The 22023-nt window shown below is 42.6% G+C and overlaps 2 protein-coding genes across 4 annotated transcripts; both read left to right on the plus strand.

Moving 5' to 3' along the window:
- The first annotated feature begins 806 nt into the window (after positions 1-806).
- Positions 807-5324, plus strand: LOC117659047 (phospholipase A and acyltransferase 3-like). Its single transcript, XM_060682349.2, has 4 exons — positions 807-1413; positions 2507-2609; positions 4617-4885; positions 4984-5324. The coding sequence occupies exons 1-4, from the start codon at positions 1213-1215 to the stop codon at positions 5038-5040; spliced, it is 630 nt and encodes a 209-aa protein (XP_060538332.2). The 5' UTR covers positions 807-1212; the 3' UTR covers positions 5041-5324.
- An 833-nt stretch (positions 5325-6157) lies between these two features.
- On the plus strand, positions 6158-18742 carry LOC117670759 (phospholipase A and acyltransferase 3-like). 3 transcript variants are annotated; one of them, XM_087880913.1, is made up of 5 exons: positions 6158-6260; positions 9031-9116; positions 16400-16502; positions 17224-17492; positions 18512-18742. In XM_087880913.1, exons 2-5 carry the CDS (start codon positions 9060-9062, stop codon positions 18611-18613), a joined length of 531 nt encoding a protein of 176 aa, XP_087737039.1. In that variant the 5' UTR covers positions 6158-6260; positions 9031-9059; the 3' UTR covers positions 18614-18742. The 3 variants fall into 3 exon arrangements, with proteins under 3 accessions (XP_087737039.1, XP_034282062.3, XP_087737040.1); XM_034426171.3 differs by lacking the exon at positions 6158-6260 and adding an exon at positions 7392-8191; XM_087880914.1 differs by lacking the exons at positions 6158-6260; positions 9031-9116 and adding an exon at positions 10610-10785.
- The last annotated feature ends 3281 nt before the right edge of the window (positions 18743-22023 follow it).

Genomic DNA, 22023 nt, shown 5'->3' on the forward strand with positions numbered 1-22023 from the left:
GGAAGTTGTTAACCATTGGTAAATGAGAACACTTCACCAATGAATGGGTCTTTTTTTTTTTTTGCGCTAGAAATTAGCAAAAAAAACCCACCAGAAATTGCCAGTCAGCCAAATGGAAGCATGTGAGAGAGAGAGATTTGTTCTGTATTTTTTAAGAATAAAAAACGAGCCATCTCAAGTTACAGTCACCCAAATGAGTCATTGGTTCATTCCCACGCTTGGTGACCAAAAAAGGAGAACTTTCCTTGGCTTCCCCAGAGTTCAAAAAGTCTTCCCCGTCCCTCTCCGAGTCAAGAGTTCTGAGCGAAGCACCAGCATGAAGTTAATCTGGTTTAAAGATTTCAATTGTAATAGATGTTTTTGAACGGTGAGCTGCCCAGGTTTCAAAATTTCAATCCTAATAACAACTTTTCTTGCATCGGTATCTCTAACCTATTTAACCTCTACCCAAATTCTACTTCTAAATATCTCTCTCTTAAACTTACATCTTTATTTAAATTAATCTTGATTTCTATTTACAATTCGATCGCATAACAAAAACATCCCTTAAGTTTTATGTTTACTCTCCAGCCAGGAATACCATGTTTATAAGGAAGTTGATTTTGTATTAGAGTTTTGGAAAAGGAAAAATCACAATAATTTTTTTTTTTTTTTTAAAAGGAATACCATTTATTCCATATTAAATACTACTCGGTGTCCTCCCTCTCCTTCATTTCCATAGATAATCTGTGCATCTCTGCACATTCGTGTATATCTATATCTATATATCTATATCTATATATCTATATATAGATATATCTATCTCTATCTATCTGTCTATCTATCTCTATCTCTATCTCTCTCTCTCTCTCTCTCTCTCTATCTATCTATCTATCTATCTATTTATTATGATTTGATCCAGAGGGGTGTCTAATTGTTTCCGATCTTCTGCTTTCACAATTCTACTTGCCGTTAGTATGTGTAATACGATATATCGCAAGCTTTTCTGCATTTCCCCTTCCAGAATATCCAGGAGTTTAACTGTCAAGAGGGTCATTGCTAGGAAATCGGAACTAGAAATCGCTTTTGCTCTCGTGGAAGTTACACGTGGCAGCATCTACAAAAACTTCCACTCTGGCACTGTTTTAGCAAAGTTTGCTAAACTTTGTTAAACTTATGTTAACTCTTACTTTCTAGAGTTAAGTTTTTAAGAGTTAACATAAGTTTCTACTTATGTTAGCTCTACTGTCACTTTTGCTGGATACCGTTAATTGCCTTAAGAGAGGATCCTCCAGGAAACAGATCCTGTTTGGGTATCTCTTCAAAACTCCCAATTTCTCGGTCACTCAGGAATTTCCCTTTCTCCAGATTCCTGAGAAGGACAAAACTGCAGCTGGCATAAATATGACCAACAAAACATCCTGGACAGGCGAGGTAAATGTATGGGACTGAAGCCTCAAAATGGAGAGCGAAAGCAAAAAAGGCGTTTGAAAGGGAAGCTGTGTGTATTTGTGTGGTTGTGCAGGTGTTGGGGTGTGTTTTATGACTCCCTTGGGGGATTGTACTTTGTCCGAGTTCTTTAATCTTTATGTATCTTAGAGGCAGGATGTGAGATGTTGGTTGCTGAGTTTTAGAGAGGGCCCGAACGGTGCTTGTTTCGGGAGCCAACTGAACTTTTCTTGTCTTTTTCTTTTGAAGATGTTTTGCTTCTCATTTCAAGAAGCTTCTTCAGCTCTGACTGGATGGTGGGGAATGGAAGGATTTATACTCCTTGCTGGTCCTTTGCATCCTTTTAGAGGGTCGTTGAGGCCACTTGGAGGTTTATCTGTGTCCTTGGAATCACCTGAGTGGTGCAAATGGTTCCTGTAGTCTGCAATTTTTCCTCTGGAAATCCATTCCTCCTCCCACACCCTTCCACGGGTGTCCATCCCAAATTGTGTAGCTAAAAGTCTGTAGAGATTCTCAGCCATCCGGTGCTTTTTCAAGAGACAACTGGAGTTTTCCTGTTTTTTTTTTCCTTTTGAAGACGTTTCGCTTCTCATTTCAAGAAGCTTCTTCCCCTCTGACAGGACGGTGGGGCATGGAAGGATTCAAAAGATCGTCCCTACAGACTTTTAGCTTTTAAAATTTGACGGTGAGAACCAACAACCCACTGAAACGACTTGCCTCCAGAAGTCGTGGGTGCTCCATCACTGGAGGATTTTAAGAAGTGATTGGATAGCTACTTGTCTGAAATGGTCTAGGGTCTGCTGCTGAAGCAGGGGGTTGGACTAGAAGACCTCCAAGGTCCCTTCCAACTCTGTTCTTCTGTTCTTCTTCTGATTCTACGGTAGGTTGCATCACAACGTTATGCAAATTTTTTCAACTTCCTGCCTTGCTTGCATGATGGCATGTAGACTTGGGTTCTGCTTTAATGGCCCGTTGAGGTTGTGTGCATCTGTATGCCGGTTTATTGTAGATACTGGCAGGGTGGGTGTGTTGCAGAAACAGCTGGTTTCTCTGGAACCTGGCCTTCCTTTCCTTGTAGGTGGACCTGGAGCCTGGAGACTTGATCGAGATCTTCCGGAAGGGATATCAACACTGGGCAGTCTACGTTGGTTTGGGTGAAGTTGTCCATTTGGCTCCGCCAAGTAAGAAACTGGGTTGGCTTTGACACTCAACTTCCCATGTGAATGTTTGTAATGTTTGTATCTGAGCTGCCATATTAATTTGGGGCGAGGATTTAAGGATAGACCTGTCCTTCGGTTCTGGCTGAGCTGCTATGAACTTCTGAAGAGCAGGACCGAGACAGAAAATTAGCCATCCCAACCTTTATTGCAGTATGTAGCAATAGCACTAAGATTTACTGTATTTTTCGGAGTGTAAGACACACCTTTTTCCCTCCTAAAAGGGGGTGAAAATTTAGGTGCGTCTTATACACTGAAGGTAGCCCCACCCACCCACTGGCCCCCACCCTTTGGCCTCTGCCTCCCAGCAATTTACCTCCTTGCAGCAAGCATCAAGAAGAAACAGCTCCTTTCAGCTTCAGCACAGCCTGATTAGCACAAGTTGATTGGATCGGCCTCCCAACTCTCAGCTGTTTTGCTCTCAGCTGTTTTGCGCGGGCCTCTGCTGCTTGCTGCAAGGAGGTAAATTGCTGGGAGAATATATTTTTTTCTAATCAAGCTATGCTGAAAATGAAAATGAAAGTAAAGCAGGCTGTTTGCTGCAATGAGCCAAAATTGCTGGGATGCAGAGGCATCTTTTTCTTGTTTTCCTCACCAAAAAAAGGTAGGTGCGTCTTATACTCTGAAAAATATGGTATATACTGCTTCATAGTGATTCACAGCTCTCTGTAAGCAGTTTACAGAGTTAGCCTACTGCCCCCAATAATTGGGTCCTCATTTTACTGACCTCGGAAGGATGAAAGGCTGAGTCAAAATTGAGCCGGTGAGGATTGAACTGTTCACAGTTGGCAGAATTAGCCTGCATTCTAACCACTATGCAGGCCGGGAAGGAGGAAGGAAGGAAGGAAGGAAGGAAGGAAGGAAGGAAGGAAGGAAGGAAGGAAGGGCAACAGCAATAGCAGACTTATATACCGCTTCACAGTACTTTTACAGCCCTCTCTAAGCGGTTTACAGAGTCAGCCTCTTGCCCCCCAACAGTCTGGGTCCTCATTTTATGGACCTCAGAAGGACAGAAGGCTGAGTCAATCTCGAGCCAGTCAGGATCGAACTGTTGGCAGTCGGCAGAATTAGCTTGCAATACTGCATTCTAACCACTGCGCCACCACGGCTCTTAGTCTATGGCAGTACTTGGTGATTTTTCAGTGTGTTTCATTCAGTCATTCAGTCATTCATTCATTCATTCATTCATTTATTAAATTTTTATACCGCCCTTCTCCCGTTTATACCTGTTTCAGTACAGGTAGTCCTTGACTTACAACCATTCGTTTAGCAAGCATTCAAAGTTACAACAGCACTGGGAAAAAAAAGACTTACAGCCAATCTTTGGACTTAGGACCGTGGTGGCATCCACACAATCACATGATCAAAATTCGGGCACTTGGCAACCAACTTGGGGTTTCCTGATTGCCATTGGGGACCTTCGCGGCCAGCTTCCGACAAGCAAGATCAGTAGGGAAGCTGGATTTGCTTAATGACCATGTGATTCACTTAAGAACTGCCATGATTTGCTTAACAATAGCGGCAAAGAAAACTTGCAAAACCAGGAGTGATTCATTCAACAACCCGCCTTGATTACAAATATTAAATTCTGATCCCAAGTTGAGGATTAACTGTAGTGGGCAATGAACGCTCTACAAGAAAACAACCAAACTGAGAGAGCACCAAGGATCCCATAGTCGTTCTCCTCCTCCTCCTCCTCCTCCTCCTCCTCCTCCTCCTCCTCCTCCTCCTCCTCCTCCTCCTCCTCCTCCTCCCCCTCCTCTTCCTCCTCCTCCTCCTCCTCTTCTCTGCAAACCCCTCTCCCTTCTAGCACTGATGTTGTTACCTACTTGGCCCTTCAAGAGAACAACCACGTTTTGAGAAAACCTCTATAGTTGTTTAACCCTACACAAATTCTCTTCTACGGGTATGAATTTCTGGGGCACGGACTCTTTCCTTCCTGGCCATCACACCGTCTCTTTCCTTCTGAAGGTGAATGTGCAGGAGCTGGCGCTGCCAGCTGCAAGTCGCTCTGGGCCAACACAGCAATGGTGAAGAAGGAAAAGCTGTCCGACGTGGTAGGGACAGACCGCTACCGTGTCAGCAACAAGCACGATTCCAGATATACTGTCCGCACCCCAGATCAGATTATCTCTATTGCAAACGGTCTGGAGGGCAAAACAGTGGAATATAAAATCACCAGCCAGAACTGTGAGCATTTTTCCAACTCCCTGCGCTACGACGTGGCCCGGAGTGACCAAGTGAGTGTTTGTCTTGACCTTTCTCAGGATTAGGTAACCTGATCTTTTCTTGCACCAAAGAAAAATCTTTGCTGATTGTCTTTCTCTTCAATTTGCAGATCCGGGATGTGGCATTGATAGGAATGTCAGCAGCTTTGGTCCTGCTGTTAGTCTGAAGATCTAGCAAGGAGAACTTTAACCTGGCTTCAAGGAAGAGTCACTGAGAATTCACTTTTTCCAATATTATTTGTTTGCCTTCTTCCTCTTTGTCTCTCTCTCTCTCTCTCTCTCTCTCTCTCCATCTTCTCTTCCTTTTTCTTGAGATAAGCGTTTCTCACAAGAAAAATCTATGCTTGGTGCTCTCCTCTCCAGTTTCTTTCTTTCTTTCTTTCTTTCTTTCTTTTTTTAAAAAAAGTTTTTATTTTTTAAAAGAACTATAAACACTCCATCTTCCCTTAAACAGTGTGCCGTCTGGGTCAGTGGTGAAATCCAAATTTCTTTACTACCGGTTCTGTGGGCGTGGCTTGGTGGGCATGGTGTGGCTTGGTGGGCGTGATTTGGTGGGTGTGGCAGGGGAAGGATACTGCAAAATCTCCATTCCCACCCCACTCCTGGGGAAGGATACTGCAAAATCTCCTTTTGCAGGGGAAGGATACTGCAAAATCCCCATTCCCAGCCCACTCCAGGGGAAGGATACTGCGAAATCTCCATTCCCTCCCCACTCCAGGGGAAGGATACTGCAAAATCTCCATTCCCACCCCACTCCAGGAAAAGGATACTGCGAAATCTCCATTCCCACCCCACTCCAGGAGGATACTGTAAAATCTCCATTCCTTCCCCACTCCAGGGGAAGGATACTGCAAAATCCCCATTCTTGGGGGAAGGATATTGCAAAATCCCCATTCCCACCCCACTCTAGGGGAAGGATACTGCAAAATCCCCATTCCCACCCCACTCCAGGAGAAGGATACTGCAAAATCCCCATTCCCACCCCACTCTGGGGCCAGCCAGAGGTGGCATTTGCCGGTTCTCCGAACTATTCAAAATTTCCGCTACCGGTTTCTCCAGAACCTGCTGGATTTCACCCCTGGTACTAGAGTCTCCTGCATAAGCAGAGGGTTGGACTAGAAGACCTCCACGGTCCCTTCCAGCCCTATAATTCTACATTGGATATAGATTGCCATGCAGATGTTAACCAGATGTGGAGCAACGTTTCTCCAGCAGGGGGCAGCAACGCCAATTCTCGGTTGCTTTTAGAAGCAGAGGGAAAAAAATTGGCATATTTCCCAAGGACTCAGAAGGGAGGAGCCAGGCTGCCTGTCCTTCCCTTCAACCTTTTATCAGCTGATGTGTCAAAATCCCAGCTGACTTGCTGGTTGGCTTCAGCCGGAAAAAGGTTTGCTTCTTTTTTTATTAATTTATTTTATGGGGCTCTGTGCCGAATAAAATGACTAATTCAGTGCAATTTCCTGTTTCTCTGCTGCTTTCTCAATTCTTCCGGATGGGGGATGCAGGAGAGCAAGCATGGGATTGGGGGGGGGGGGGGCAAAGCAAGGCCCTTGTTTCCAGCGTTTGATTTTCCACCAGTCAGGAAAGTTCTAAAATAAGACCCTGTGTGTGTGTGTGTTTTTTTTTTTTCCCCCCTAAGTGACAAGAGAGAGAGAGAGAGAGAGAGGGAGAAAACTAGCAAGCAACAGGACTTGGTTGCTGAATTGTAGCTTCACTTTGGAGTCGGGATTTGGCATCCTCTTGTGTGTTTTTGCGTGTGTGTGTGTGTGACTGTGTGTGTATGGGTATAGGGAGGTTCATTGCTTTTGTTTCCTCCAAGTATATTTGTTTGGTTTGTTTCCAGGTGCTTTTATTTTCTTTTGTGTTATTATTTTTAATTTTTTTAAACAGTATTTATCCGGGATGCTATAAGCCAGGTCTCGTGCCTTGGGCAGGAGGTTGGACTAGAAGACCTCCAAGGTCCCATCTACCCTATGATTATTCTATTCTATTCTATTCTATTCTATTCTATTCTATTCTATTCTATTCTATTCTATTCTATTCTATTCTATTCTATTCTATTCTATTTATTTTATTCTATTTTACTCTTATTTTCTCTCTTCTTTTCTCTTTTCTCTTCTCTCTTCTATTTTCTTCTATTTTCTATTCTATTCTATTCTATTCTATTCTATTCTATTCTACTCTACTCTACCCTACCTACCCTACTCTACCCCATCTTCTCTTCTCTTCTCTTCTCTTCTCTTCTCTTCTCTTCTCTTCTCTTCTCTTCTCATCTCATCTCATCTCATCTCATCTCATCTCATCTCCTATTCTATTCTATTCTATTCTATTCTATTCTATTCTATTCTATTCTATTCTATTCTATTCTATTCTATTCTATTCTATTCCATTCCATTCCATTCCATTCCATTCCATTCCATTCCTTATTTGCAGCAGCTCTTGACTTCACTCATTTAATTTCTGTCCACCACATAGCAACTAAGGACACAGGTCAAGACTGACCCCTTCCACTGACTTCTTTTATAAGGCTTGGGGTGGGGGCTAACCTGGCCCAATCCAGGGATGCCAAGCAAAAGGGAGGGACAGAGGGGGTCATAAGACCCCGTTGCCAGGAGATGCCCCTTGTCATAATCCATTCAGGATCCTCAGCAGCTGCCAGGCCAGGGGACAGGAGACCCAGCCGGGCTAGTGCCATGTCTGACTTCTTTGTTTGGTTCTGTGATCGCGGATCCTGCCAGAACGCTGCCCACCCACCCAAGACCCTGCCCGCCGAGGGGGGCATCATGAAGGCGTCAACCTCTGTTCCTCTTAGGTTGCCGACAGGCAAGAAGCAGGCTGTAAATAAGCCACCGGCCCTGGAAGGCTCTAAAGATCCCAAGCCACTCACCAAAGCCCCCCAAAGCAGGTTGCCCCCCACTCACAAAGAGGCCCCCTTGAAGAAGGACGCTGGCAAGTCCACAGAGCATCCAAATTTAGTCGGGAAGAAGCTATGTTGGACAGAGGACAATGAAGCAAAACCGGTGGCTTCTCCACAAGGCAATGCCAAGCAGAAAACCAGCAGGGCCTTGGTGGGCCCGGCCCAAACTTCGGAGGGACACGGCCCACAAACCTTGAGTGTTACTGAGAAGCAGCTGTCAAGACCTCCCAACGCCACGATGAGAGGAGCACGAAGTGGTCTCCTCCACGCGCCACATGTGAACGCCAAGGGAGACCAGCCGGGGATGCCCACCAAGGCAGCCTCTGGGGCGGTCAAGACGGGCAACGCGGCTGCGTTGACAAAAAGCAAAAAACTACACAATCAGGCTTTGGTTTCCAAAGGTACGGAGCTCTGGATGACGCAAGGAACTGAGCAACACCTGTGTTGCCTGCAAATTCAGGCAAAACCCACCTCCCCCACTGAGTTTGGTGTGGAGTTGATAAGAATATCATCACCCTGAATGAGAGAAAGAGAGAAAGAAAGAAAGAGAGAAAGAGAGAGAGAGAAAGAAAGAGAAAGAGAGAGACAGAGAAAGAGAAAGAGAGAGACAGAAAGAAAGAGAGAGAAAGGGTGAGAAAGTGAGTGAAAGAAAGAGAGAGAGAGAAAGAGAGAAAGAGAGAAAGTGAGAGAAAGAGAGAAAGAAAGAGAAAAAGAGAGAGAAAGAGAAAGAGAAAGAGAAAGAGAGAGAGAAAGAGAAAGTGAGAAAGAGGGTGAGTGAGAGAGAGATGTTCAGTTGACTGAGTTTCATATTTAATGAATAAAGATAATAATAATAATAATATAATAATAATAATAATAATAATAGTAGTAGTAGTAGTAATAGTAGTAGTAGTAGTAGTAATAATAATAATGACTTGTTAAACTTGTATGCTGCCCAACTTTCCATAACTCTGAGTGGCCCACAATAATCAAACCATGGTTTGTTGGCTTTGATCAAAAAAAAAAGAAAAGTGCTTAGGATACTTTGTCCTCAGAAACATTTACTTTTTGTTTATATCTTTCACATCGTGTCTTTTGTGATCGCTATTTTGCCTTTTTTGTTTTACGATTCTGGAAATTAGACTGAGAAAGCTTTAGACTGGATAGAGAGGCTTGAAACGAAAGGGATACGGGCTCAAATGGATATGAGTGTTCCTGGCTTGTCAGAATGATTGACGTTTTGGTTTAATTAATGTCTCAGGTCGTGGCTGTACAGTAGCACATGGTAACATGGACCACAAGAAGAACTCGATTCCTAAAATCATCAAAGCAAAGCTTTCCAATCTGGTAAGTGATCAAATTGAATAAAGGAGTCCAGAAAAAACGTGTAGAACTGCATCCATTTTCTGCCTTTTTCAACCAAAGTGATCCACATTATTTTATTATGCTGGTCTGTAACTGAACAGGCAGCCCTCGACTTACAACCACAATTGACCCCAAACATTTCCATTGCTAAGTGAGACATTTGCTAAGTGAGTTGTGCCCCATGTTACGCCTTTTCTTGCCACCGTTGTTAAGGGAATCGCTGAAGTTGTTGAGTTAGTCACACGGTCGTTGAAGCGAATCTGGCTTCCCCGTTGACTCTTCTTGTCAGACGGTCCCAAAACAGGATTGCATGCCACAACCCCATGATTCACTTAACGACTGCATGAGTCACTTCACCCCAGTGATTCAGTTAACAACCATGGCCAAAAGTCATCAAATCGGGTGTGAATCTCTTAACCGTGGCTTTGCTCAGCAATGGAAATCCTAGTTCCAATTGTGGCCGTAAATCGAGGACTACGTGTACAGTAGTGGCCAAAATTGTGGAAACCTTTTGGCAAAAGTGTGTTTTCTAAAACTAGCTAATAACACCACTTTTTTGGGGGGGGAGTAGTACCATAAAATTAATATATCAATGGAATGATAATTTAATCCAGAATGTAATGCAGTAACTTTTAGGAAGGATTTGCTATTAGAGTAGCAGTTACAATATAAAGAAGAAAAGCGAAACACGTAGAAAAAACAAGATAGACAAAAATGGTCACCATGTCAGTTAATAGTTGGGTAACCTTTAGAATGAATGACGGCCTTACAACGTCTTCCCATGGAGGGAACCAAGTCTTTGAGTTCTGCAGCTGTTCTAAAGTGAAACCAAGATTGAAGGATGGCTTCTATTAACTGGGTTTTATTGCTGGGTTGCTTCTGACTAACAAAGTTGCTTGAGTCGGCTCCATAGATTTCCAATTGGGTGAAGGTCTGGGCTATTCCCAGGCCATTCCAGCAGTGGAATAGGATTCTCTTGAAACTCCAAAAAAAAAAAAAAAAAAAAAGTGTTATTAGCCATCAAACCTCAAAAATACACTTTCCCCAAAAGGTTCCCACAACTTTGGCCACTACTGTATTGTTGTGGATTTAATAAGACCAACACAACTTTTCTGGGTTAATCAGAGACAATGTATATTGCGCAATAGGTTCAAAGCTCTGTTTCAATTGTTGTAGGGGTTCTCCTTTTCTAGTATAAGCCAAATAAATACTGGCTGGCTTTTTTTGCAGGCTAAACTTCTAATGAAGCTGCTACCAGGAGGCAGGAAGTTTGATTGTGTTTCCTGGTTAATCGGAGGAAATGGTTGAGCCTTGGTGCTTTAAGAGCTGATATCTGATACCCCACACCCATGGCAGCAACATTTCTCTTTGAAGCCTAGCCATCCAATTGGAAAATCACTCATTGTCCAGTTGTCTCTTATTGGACTGCGTCAATTTTTCCATGTGATGCTTTCCAGAGCCAACTCAGCTCTCCCACTTCCACTTTCCATCCTGATTATTCCAAATTGTTAGTTCTGTTCAGGCAGCTTCTAAAAGAACAGTTGTTCGTGTGGGGTTTTTTTTTGGGTGTGTTTGTGTGTCCTATCTTGGTGAAAAAGTCAAAGCTGCAGCTAGCAGAGATACAAACAGTGACATATCCAGCATGGACGAGGTAAGAAAACAGAAGAGAGAAAGAGGGTGGCTTTAAAATTGTGCAAAAATCAGAAGTTCATAAATTGTGGACCTGCTTTGCACGGGGGAGAAAAAACTACTGTTGTTGAAATATATTTATCCATATTCAACCAGGAGGGAGAATCTATGTGTATGCTTTTTTTTTTTAATTCCTTTTTTATGTAGTTTTTTCCCTTTGTCAAACTTTGCTTTAGCTTTGCTCTTGTTTCCTTTTGAAGTTTGTATTTTAACTTTGGAAATGAAAACAAAAAACTACACGAGAAAAAAAAGTTCATAAATACTCTTGCATATTTGACAAGGAGGTTACGGACGAGAATTTTCTCTTTCGGTTTCTCATAAAAGCCAGCTCAAATCAATACGATTTTAAAAAGTTTCACTTTTTACCCAGCCAGCTCACTAATTTATGGAACTTAAAGGTGCTTCAATATTACGATGGGCATGATGGATAACTTCTTGAAAGTTTTGAAACTTATATTTTGGAGAATGTTTTCTTAATGTATGAAGGAGGGGAAAATATATAGAAAGAAAGAAAGATTGGTTATATTTGGGAGATTCGTTTATGATGTTAAAAGGTTTAACTAAAGTTGGATAACTTTTTGAACTTTATTGTAGTTTTAAAATATTGAAGTGAGAGATTTTAAAATGCTTAAATTAAGATTATAGTTTTTTTTTTCTTTATAAATGTGAAATGTGATAAGAATTTATAAACGGAAGGTTGAAGTAGAATTCTTAAAGGGGGAGTTAACGAGCGTGAGAGAGTTTTGAATTCTGTAGAAGTTAGTATATTTTAGCTTATGTTTATTAAATGCTATATCCTGTTTTTGCTCTGGGAAGTCGGGGGGAGTTGGGGAGGGGGGATTTGGGGGGGAAATGATGTATAATAATTCATTTTGTATTGTTTGGTTATTTTAACATAAAAATAAAAACTTTGTTGTAAAAAAAATATTACGATGGGCATAAATTTGGGTAGCTTAGTTTTTTAAAAAATAAATAAATTGGAAAGGTAGCTATTTTCTGTATCCTAACTGTTTAAAATGGCAGAAGGCAATATGTGCGATCATATGAAGATAAGTTGAAAATAAAGTTCCTAAGGCTTTCGTCTTGTATGCATAAGTGTGTCCCCATGAGGTTTTATGCAGGTGTCATAAACATCTGTTGTTTTGCTTTGTTGGAAATGCGGAATAAGATCCTGTGACTTGCTTGGTTGGAAGTATCAAGAGTTGTAACACAACAACAGTTGTGTTACAGTAAAGCAAAGAAGGAACAGTTGAGTTCATACAGAGCAAGTCAGGTCAAAATTGGTTAGTCAGATTTGTTTTAAGTAAAGATTTGGGTAGATGGGTTAGATCTGGCCAAGCCAAGCCAAGTGGATTAATTTACTACCACTCAGCTCGTAATGCACAATCCCCAAAATGGGGAGATTTCAGAAACGAAACGGAAAGTGTTGTGTGAATGCAGCCATTTCTTCCCACAGATTCAGGGCCTTTTGTGGGCAAGGAATCTGCAGTAAGGGAGAACTAGAAGCAGTGTTTGCGCGTCTTTGTGTACAGCTCTTTGTGGTACAAATGAGTTTCTTTCGGTTGCATTTGGTACACAGCAATTGTCATAAATATGAATCAGTTGCCAAGTGTCTCAATTTTGATCACATGACCATGGGGTTGCTGCAGGGGTGAAATGCTCCTGGCTCAGTCCGGTTTGCCCGAACCGGCAGTTTAAAATGCTTAAAAAAGTTAAAACAAAAGTTCTGACGATCGACAGCTGATCTTTGGAATTTTTTTTTTTTTTTTTACTTTTTAAGCATTTTTTTAACTACCGGTAAACTGGTAGCAGATTTCAGAGCATTTCACACCTGGGTTGCTGCCACAGTTGTGTGAAGAAAAAAAAAACCCCGGTCATAAGTCACTTTTTTCAGTGAACAGTCACTAAATGAACTGTTGAGGTCTACCTGTAGATGGACAAAAAATTCATCCACCAGCATGCTAGGTGTTGCAATCCACACCTGTTAAAATTGACCAAAAAAATATCTCAATCCACCTCCTCCAATTAAACCTGCTTCCGTTTCTTTCCTGCAACAAATTTATGTGATAAAAATCAGCCCTTCTTCTTTTTTCTTCTTGTGCCATATCCGTCATCGGACGTTGGCGATCCTATTTTTATCAACAGCTGCATGAAAAAGGGCTGCTTCAGTTTTGTTCAAACCGGTCAGTCCCTTAGATTTTGAAGCCATGATGTTCTTTTTCTGCCTGGACCTCGTTTGCCTTCAACCTTTCCCTGGAGGATTAAGCGAAGTATTTGAATCTTTGTGGGCATTTCAAAATCCTGCTTTGTGGGCACGATTTGAGCTGTTGTTTATTGAAGTATTTTTGTGTTTGTGTGTGTGTGTGTGTGTGTGAGAGAGAGAGAATTAGCTGGCTGAGATCAAAGTTTCATCATGTTTTCAGTTTCACTATGTCATGTTTGCCAAAGAGAAACAGAGAAGTGAATATCTGGTGGATTCTTGAACCATGGAAAATAACCTTACCTAAATAATTATGGAGCTGCTCAAACATCCAGGTTCATGGTTACCCCTTTTCAAAAGGAAACTGGACTTTTGGGGGGTTTCCCCCCCCTTGAAAATGTTTTGCTTCTTATCCAAGAACCGAAGAAGCTTCTTAGATGAGAAGCAAAACGTTTTCAAGGAAAAAAAGGACAAAGAAGAAAGTCCAATTGCTTTTTTGGAGAAGCGCCTAAACTGGGATTTATCTCAAAACATTTTTATCCAACAAGGTTTGTTTCCTGTTGGAGTAGAGGCATTCCTCGACTTAAAACCACAATCGGGATATCAGAATTTCCGTGGCTAAGCAAAGGTGCGTTTGTTAAAGAGAGTTGTTAAGCAAATCGCGGTAGTTGTTGTGTGAATGGGGCAGTTGTTAAAATGATCCTCGTATGTCGGAAACTGGCTGGGGAGGTCACAGCTGGTGATCATATGAATTATTGTACATACATGCCAAGTGCCCGAATTTTGATCACGTGACTATGGGGATAGTCATAAGTGCGAGGACTGGTTATAAGTCATTTTTTTCAGTGCTGTTGCAACTTTGAACGGTCGCTAAATGAATGGTTGTAAGCTGAGGACTATCTGTAAAACCTTCAATTCGGCAAGTGGACTCAACCCCGCAGTACAGGTGTTCCTCAACTTGGGATCAAAATTGAGCCCAAAATTTCTGTCGCTAAGTGTGAGACGTTTGTTATGTGAAATTTTGCCCCGTTTTACAACCTTTCTTGCCACAGTTGTTAAGCGAATCACTGTGGTTATTAAGTTAGGGACACGGTTGTTAAGCGAATCTGGCTTTCTTGTTGGAAAGTCACAAAAGGAATCACCTGACCTCAGGACCCTGCAAACCATCATAACTAGAGTCAGTCGCCAAGCATCTGAATTTCAATCACACGAACACCCACAGGGATATTCCCATGGTCATAAAGTGTGAAAAACAGTCCTAAGTCGCTTTTTTCAGTGCCGTTGTAACTTTGAACTGTCACTAAAAGGAACCGTTGTATGTCGAGAACTCCCCGTAACACAGATTTGCCCAACATTTTTAGGGAGCGGAGGAGAATATTTGTATGCATGTGTGCGCGTATCTCCTAAGGTTAGTTTTTGACATTATTTTCCTTCATTAAAACAAAAAAAACCGCTCCGAGCATCGGATTTATAATTGATTGCTCAAACATTTTGAAACACTAACCTTTAGCAGAAATTGGGGAATCTGATGCTGTCTACACCTAATATGATGTGCTCCTTCGGATTAGCTGCTTGTAAATAATGAATTGCTGGAAAAACTAATCAATAAAGGAGAAAGTTCCCTGCAGGACACGAGAGAAGCCCTGGAATTGATTCAGCATCTGTAATAACAAGCACAACAAGAGCCACAAATAATTGTCGGTTGCATACGGAGGTTGCGTGGCTAGGGGGGAAAAACATTTTTTTAACAGATAAGGATGTTCTCGGGCTGCAAAAATCCTTCAAGAACACTTAGGACCATTCAAGAGAACGATTAAAACGAACTGCTGATAGGAACACTTTCTCTGTTTTATGTGGGGGGGGGGGAACAACAATTTGCAAAGAGTGTGAAGGGTAAGAAAAAACACCGCAAACAATGGAACGATAATTTGCAATGCTAAGGAACAATGGGTTTTCCATGAATCTCCATCAGCGTCCAAAGCAGTAGGGCTTTTGAATAAAAGAAACATTTGTCCACTGTTCTGGAATGCCCCTTCTTTAGCCTGGATTATCCGGTGACGGAGTTGTTGTTTTTTTTGTGTGTGTTTTCTAGCTCTTATAGATGTTCTTTTCTTTCTCAGATGCCCTTAGCTGGGAGGTTTATTTTTAAAGCGTTGGTTTTCTATTTTGTTTTGCATTCATGGTCTTGTGTAGGAGAAAAAGAGGCAGAGATGGGGGAGGCGGAGGCAAACGCGTCATTACCCTAGAATCATGATGTTCCCATAAATAGCCTTTTAACTCCAGCCTCTCTTGAGTTCTGTTGACCCTTATCTAGCACCAATTTATTATTAAACAACTAATGTGTTTCCCTGAAAATAAGACCCTGTCTTATATTTTTTTTGAACCCCGAAATAAGCGCTTGGCCTTATTTTCGGGGAGGTCTTATTATTTTGGGGTGCGTGGAGCAAGACGGGGCTCCTCTTGCTGTCTTACCTGATTTCCAGCTCTGTCTTCCTAACCCTTAAGCAGAGAAAATGGTGGGGACCGGATGAGCATGCATTTAAATATTTTTGGGGAGGGCTTATTTTGGGGGGGAAGGTTTATTTTTGGGAGGGCTTGTTTTCAGGGGGACCTTATTTTAGCCTATGCGCTCAAAAGCCCAATTGGGCTTATTATCCGGGGAGGTCTTATTTTTGGGGAAACAGGGTAGTAACACTAACAGAGCTGGAAAGGGACTTTGAAGGTCATCTAGTTCAACCCCCTGCTCTCTCAGGAGAATTGTACTATTGCTGAATAAATGGCTCCTATTTCTTAAAAGCCTCCAGTGATGGAGCACGCACAACTTCCGAAGGCAGATTGCTCCACTGGTTAATTGTTCTCACTGTTAAGAATTTTCTCCTTCGTTCTAGGTCCGTGATGGCGAACCTACTGCACGAGTGCCACAGGTGGCACGTGGAGCTGTATCAATGGGCACGCGAGCTCAGCTCCGGCGCACGCAGATTTTTGGGCCTTCTGGGCTGACCAGAAGTCAGGAAACACACTGTTTCCAGCCTCCGGGGTGGGGAAGGCTGTTTTTGCCCTCCCCAGGCTCCTAGAAAGGCTCTGGAGCCTGGGGAGAGCAAAAAATGGGCCTACCAGGCCCACTGGGCCATCACGTGCCAAAATTGGGGGGAGTACAGGGAGGGGCGGGCCACATAGAATTATGGATGTGGGGACGTGTGCGTATGACCCCCCCCCCGCGCTCCCCCCCTTTTGGCACGCGATGGCAAAAAGGTTAGCCATCACTGTTCTAGGTTGATTCTTTTCTTAGTTAGTTTCTCGAGCAATAAACCTTCTTAACTGGGACTTGACGCGTGATCCTGATTCTTTTGCTCCCATTGTCTTCTTCTATTCACAGGTTGATCTGGAACTCGGGGACTTGATAGAAATCTTCCGCTTGGCTTACCAGCATTGGGCGATCTACGTGGGGAACGGTTATGTGATCCATCTCGCTCCGCCAAGTAAGGAAGGCTCTTTTGGGTGGGTGGCCAAATGACATTGGTTTTGCTCCTCTGCATTTTAACCACGATTCTAACCCTGGGAAATTGAGCAATGTTAGCCAGGATGTAGGTAGTCCTTGATTTACAACCATTCGTTTGGTGAGTGTTCGAAATGACATCGGCACTGAAAAAATGGATTTCTATCGTACGTCAGTGCAGTTATAAAGCAGTCATCATATGACTGTAGTATACCCATTTTTTAAAAAATATGCTGGTTTATTTAGTTGTAAAGGTAAAGGTTCCCCTCGCACATATGTGCTAGTCGTTCCTGACTCTAGGGGGCGCTGCTCATCTCCATTTCAAAGGCATGTGAGCCTTTGCAGGAAGCAACTTTGTTCGTTCTGGCTGGTTTAAATTCTGAAGCTCCGTTTTGACTCTGTGCTCCGTGCGTCCTTGCAAAGCTAATTGCCAATTAGGCCTTTGGCAGCGTGTCAAGGGAGATAAAGGTGGGTGCTGATCAGCCTTATTCCAAAGGACTGTGGCAGACTTCTGTCGGGCTCTTTACAAACTCTTGGTGATTCAGCATGGGCTGTGAATGAACGTAATTCACAGCCGTTGAAATAAAAAAAAAGAGGGCTTTGGAGACTAATTGTGTGCTTTTTTACTGTCTCAGGAAGAACATGCCCTAGATCATACTACTTTCCATGAATGACCATCCTACTCTTTCTTTCCACCCTTCAAGGTGAACTTGCCGGAGCTGGTTGCGCCAGCCTCATGTCCACCCTCACCAACAAGGCCTGGGTGAAGAAGGAACGGCTCTTGGAAGTGGTGGGCCACGACCGATACCGGGTCAACAACAAACACGATTCCAAATATACCCCACTGCCCGTCAACAAGATTATCCAGCTGGCTGAAGAGAAGGTGGGCCAAGAACTGGATTATAAAATCACCAGTGAGAATTGTGAGCACTTCGTCACCGAACTGCGCTACGGCGTGGCCAGGAGCGATCAAGTAAGGGGGAACCCTTCGTGGTTTTTCTGGACAAAATTGGGGTGGGGTGTGTGTCTTTTTTTTTGCAGGTTTGCAAGCCTTTGGAGAATCCTCGTGTGTAAACGCCTCCCGTTAACTTTCCTGCGTTTGCCATATGAGGCATATATTATTATACAACTAGTCCTCAAGGTTACAGTGGCACTGAAAAAAAGTGAGTTATGACCAGGGGTGGAATCCAGCAGGTTCTGACAAATTCTGGAGAACCGGTAGTGGAAATTTTGAGTAGTTTGGAGAACAGGCAAATACCACCTCTGGCTGCCGCGGAGTAGGGTGGGAATGAAGATTTTGCAATATCCTTTCCCCAGGAGTGGGGAGGGAATGGGGATTTTGCAGTAACCTTCCCCTGGAGTGGGGTGGGAATGGAGATTTTGCAGTATCCTTCCCCTGGAGTGGGGTGGGAATGGAGATTTTGCAGTATCCTTTCCCCAGGAGTGGGGTGGGAATGGAGATTTTGCAGTATCCTTTCCCCAGGAGTGGGGAGGGAATGGGGATTTTGCAGTATCCTTTCCCCAGGAGTGGGGAGAGAATGGGGATTTTGCAGTATCCTTCCCCTGGAGTGGGGAGGGAATGGAGATTTTGCAGTATCCTTCTGCCAGGAGTGGGGAGGGAATGGAGATTTTGCAGTATCCTTTCCCCAGGAGTGGGGAGGGAATGGGGATTTTGCAGTATCCTTCCCCTGGAGTGGGGTGGGAATGGGGATTTTGCAGTATCCTTCCCCTGGAGTGGGGTGGGAATGGAGATTTTGCAGTATCCTTTCCCCAGCAGTGGGGAGGGAATGGGGATTTTGCAGTATCCTTTCCCTGGAGTGGGGTGGGAATGGAGATTTTGCAGTATCCTTTCCCCAGGAGTGGGGTGGGAATGGAAATTTTGCAGTATCCTTCCCCTGGAGTGGGGAGGGAATGGAGATTTTGCAATATCCTTCCTCCTGGAGTGATTCTGATTCAAATCTTTACCTGTCATTATTTTTTCCCACCTTGCAGGTCCGAGATTTCTTTGTGGGGGCGACCATCGCAGGCTTGGCTGGCCTGTTCGTTGGCGTCGGCACAGCCATGGTTAGGAGGAAAAAGCAGCAGAACCAATAATGAGGAAAAAGCAGATTTCTCAGAGCTCCCCGTCTCCCTGGCGTTTGTGTGTGTGTGCTAAGTTTCTAAAAAGTTGAGATACGATCACCGTGAGAGAGAGAAAAAAAAAAAATAACAAAGTGATTTGCAGCTGTCTCTTCAAATCCCATCTTCTCCTTAACGCCCAGGTGGGAGTCTAATGTCCATAGCTATGTTCAGGTCACAGATGGTCTGAGTAACTAACTCTTCACTTAATCCAGGGTAAATGGATTTTGCTTTCCTCCAGGAAAGGCTGACATTAACAAACTTGGATTAGATTAAAGGTTTGCAACTGGCCTCCCCAGATTCTGGGCTAAAATTCAAGACAGATGGTAGATGTAGCGATGGTTTGAAGGTCAAAGGAATTATTAGGCAGAGCCAGTTAATAATCTGATTTAATTTCAATGTGCAACACCGTGTTTTATTTTCATGGAATTAACTGGCACCCTGTTTTCCACTATGCTTCTGCTTTACCTTTTAAAAAATAATAGTTTAGCATCCAATTCTGGAGAATTAAAGTTTTGGGATGGACCAGATGTGTTTTTTTAGCTTCAGGACGTCAGTCCTGGCCAAGAGAGCTGTAGATAATACAAGTAGTTGTTTAGTGACCGTTTGAAGTTACAACAGCACTGAAAAAAAGTCACCCAGGACTCTTTTTCACACTTAATGACCGTTGCAGCATCCCCTCCCCCCCCATGGTCACGTGATTGAAATTCAGACGCTTGGCAACGGATTCATATTTATGACGGTTGCAGTGTCCCCTTGTCACGTGATCCCGTTTTGCGACCTTCTGACGAGAAAAGTCAACGAGGAAGCCAGACTCGCTGAACAACCGTGTGGCTAGCTTAACAGCTCCAGCGATTTGCTTAACAACTCTGGCAAGGAAGGTCGTAAAATGGGGCAACACTCACTTCACCGGTGTCTCACTTAGCAACGGAAATTTGGGGCTCAACTCTGGTTGTTAAGTCGGGGACTGCCCTGTACTATATAGAGATCCTTTGAGATGTGAATATCCTCCAAATATATTACAAATGCATTTCAAACTCTTTCAGGCCGCAGAAGCTGTTAGTTAATTTAAATATATATATATATATCCTTGAATTTCTGATCTAGAGGCAAATCTGTTGTGATGGGAAATCTGTTGTGTCTGAATTGAAACCTACCAAATTTTCATCAAACTCCTTTGAAGGTTTCACAGAACAGAGTTTGAAACAAACCATCATTGGGTTACAATTTCCCTTCTTCAACAGATTTTTCCTGACATGGCACTTGAAAGGGGGTTTCTTCTATCCCCAAAGTGAGCCCTCTCTATAACTGCAGTTTCCAATGTTTGTACGAAACTTTTAGCACCATACTTCCCCGTCCCCACGAAGGCACGAGGAGAACAAAGCCTTGGCAGATGTTATTTCCAGTGAAATTAGTGGCAGAATTATTTTTTCCACCATTATTAGTTATTTAGCCCCGGAGAACTGTTACTCGTGAGGCTGATGTACGCCTTTTGAATAAATTAAAATGCAAATGTATATTTAATTTAAATATAATTATATTTAACATCAATTTAGTAAATAAATAAAGCTTGCTTGATTTTTTTCCACCCGTGTGGCTGAAGTGAAATTCCTTACTTACCCTACATATATACACACATACGTATCATATACATCTATCTGTCTGTCTATCTATCTTCTCTCTCCCATCTATTTCTATCTATCTATCATTATCTATCTATATTGCTATCTATCTCTACCTACCTGCCTACCTACCTATCTATCGCTATCTATTGCTATCTATCTTTTATCTATCTATCTATCTATCTATCTATCTATCTATCTATCTATCTATCTATCTCTATCTCTCTATCTCTCTATCTCTATCTCTCTATCTCTCTATCTCTCTATCTCTCTCTATCTATCTATCTATCTATCTATCTATCTATCTATCTATCTATCTATCTATCTATCTCTACCTACCTACCTTACCTACCTACCTACCTACTGCTATCTATCTATTATCTATCTTCTCTCATCGATCTGTCTGTCTGTCTATATCTATATTTCTATCATCTATCTGTCTATCTGTCTATCTGTCTGTCTGTCTGTCTGTCTGTCTGTCTGTCTATCTATCTATCTATCTATCTATCTATCTATCATCTATAAATCTATATGTATCTATCACTATCTATCGCTGTCTCTACCTACCTACGTATCGCTATCTATCTATCTATCTATCTATCTATCTATCTATCTATCTATCTATCTATCGCTATATCTCTCTATCATCTATCTCTCTATCTCTACCTACCTTACCTACCTACCTATCTATCTATTGCTATCTATCTATCTATCTATCTATCTATCTATCTATATCTACATATCTATATCTCTCTACCATCTAACTATCTATTCATATTTATCTGTCTCTGTCTCTCTGTCTCTCTATAATCTGTATACATACACATACTACATACACATATCATATACATATACATACAGATCAGTGGTAGGTTGCTACCAGTTCGCCCCGGATCGGGCAAACTGGTAGTGGCGGCGGTAGGAGGCTCCGCCCACCCGCCCAGATGCAGAAGCGCAGGAGCGAGCACGCACGCTCCTAGGAGCGAACCAGTAGCGATGGATTTTGAAACCCATCCCTGATACAGACATATACATTACACACATGCACGTGCGTACACACACACACACACACACACACACACACACACACACACACACACACACACACACACATCTCTCTCTTTTGCATTTGAGACAATTCCGCCGTTCCCTGCAGGGCAACAGGAGGTAAAACCTTGAAACAAAAAATAACATTTCAGAGTCAGTCACTTTTTATTTGATAGCGAGAAAATACAGGGCAAAGACCAGTGATTAAAAAAGAAAAAAAGTGCCCACTGCCCTCTAATCACAGGTATAATGAGCATAACGAGACATCCCGTTTCGGTGCAAGAACAGCGATTAAAAAAAAATAAAATAAATCTGCCTCTTTTATGCTAAGGGTGAAAGAAGGGGTTTTATTTTATTTTTTTAAAATAAAACAACAACAAAACCAAATTGCTCTTTTCATATATGATTTATACTCGACACGAGGAAGCACACGCACACCAATAAAAGCTTTTGAGCTTTGAGCCTGGTTGCTTTTTTGAAGGAGCTGTGAATGATGACCGGGGTGGGTGGTGAGGCTTTTTGGTGGATGTTTTTGGGGATTTGGCGCGGTTCTTAATCACAGGGCTTAAGTCTGGAAGGTCTGAAGGAGCCACTTTCGATCACTTTGCAAGGAAAACAAAAAGAGGCATCTAAAAAGAGGGGGTTTAATTTGGAACACAGCGGGGCTGCCGTTTCCATTGCACCTTTCATTTGCTTTGCAAGATAACAGGTGAACAG

This window comes from Pantherophis guttatus, chromosome 18 (genome assembly GCF_059756535.1).
Source record: "Pantherophis guttatus breed Tessera chromosome 18, ASM5975653v1, whole genome shotgun sequence".
Taxonomy (NCBI): Eukaryota; Metazoa; Chordata; class Lepidosauria; order Squamata; family Colubridae; genus Pantherophis; species Pantherophis guttatus.

Bases quoted from the DNA above. Each gene is read 5' to 3' on its own strand.
- LOC117670759 (XM_034426171.3), top strand. From the start codon at position 7,489: ATGCCCCTTGTCATAATCCATTCAGGATCCTCAGCAGCTGCCAGGCCA. The intron at 16,503-17,223 runs GTAAGGAAGGCT...CCACCCTTCAAG, and splicing joins GATCCATCTCGCTCCGCCAA to GTGAACTTGCCGGAGCTGGT. The intron at 17,493-18,511 runs GTAAGGGGGAAC...CCCACCTTGCAG, and splicing joins GCGTGGCCAGGAGCGATCAA to GTCCGAGATTTCTTTGTGGG.
- LOC117659047 (XM_060682349.2), top strand. From the start codon at position 1,213: ATGTTAGCTCTACTGTCACTTTTGCTGGATACCGTTAATTGCCTTAAG. The intron at 1,414-2,506 runs GTAAATGTATGG...CTTTCCTTGTAG, and splicing joins AAACATCCTGGACAGGCGAG to GTGGACCTGGAGCCTGGAGA. The intron at 2,610-4,616 runs GTAAGAAACTGG...TTCCTTCTGAAG, and splicing joins TGTCCATTTGGCTCCGCCAA to GTGAATGTGCAGGAGCTGGC.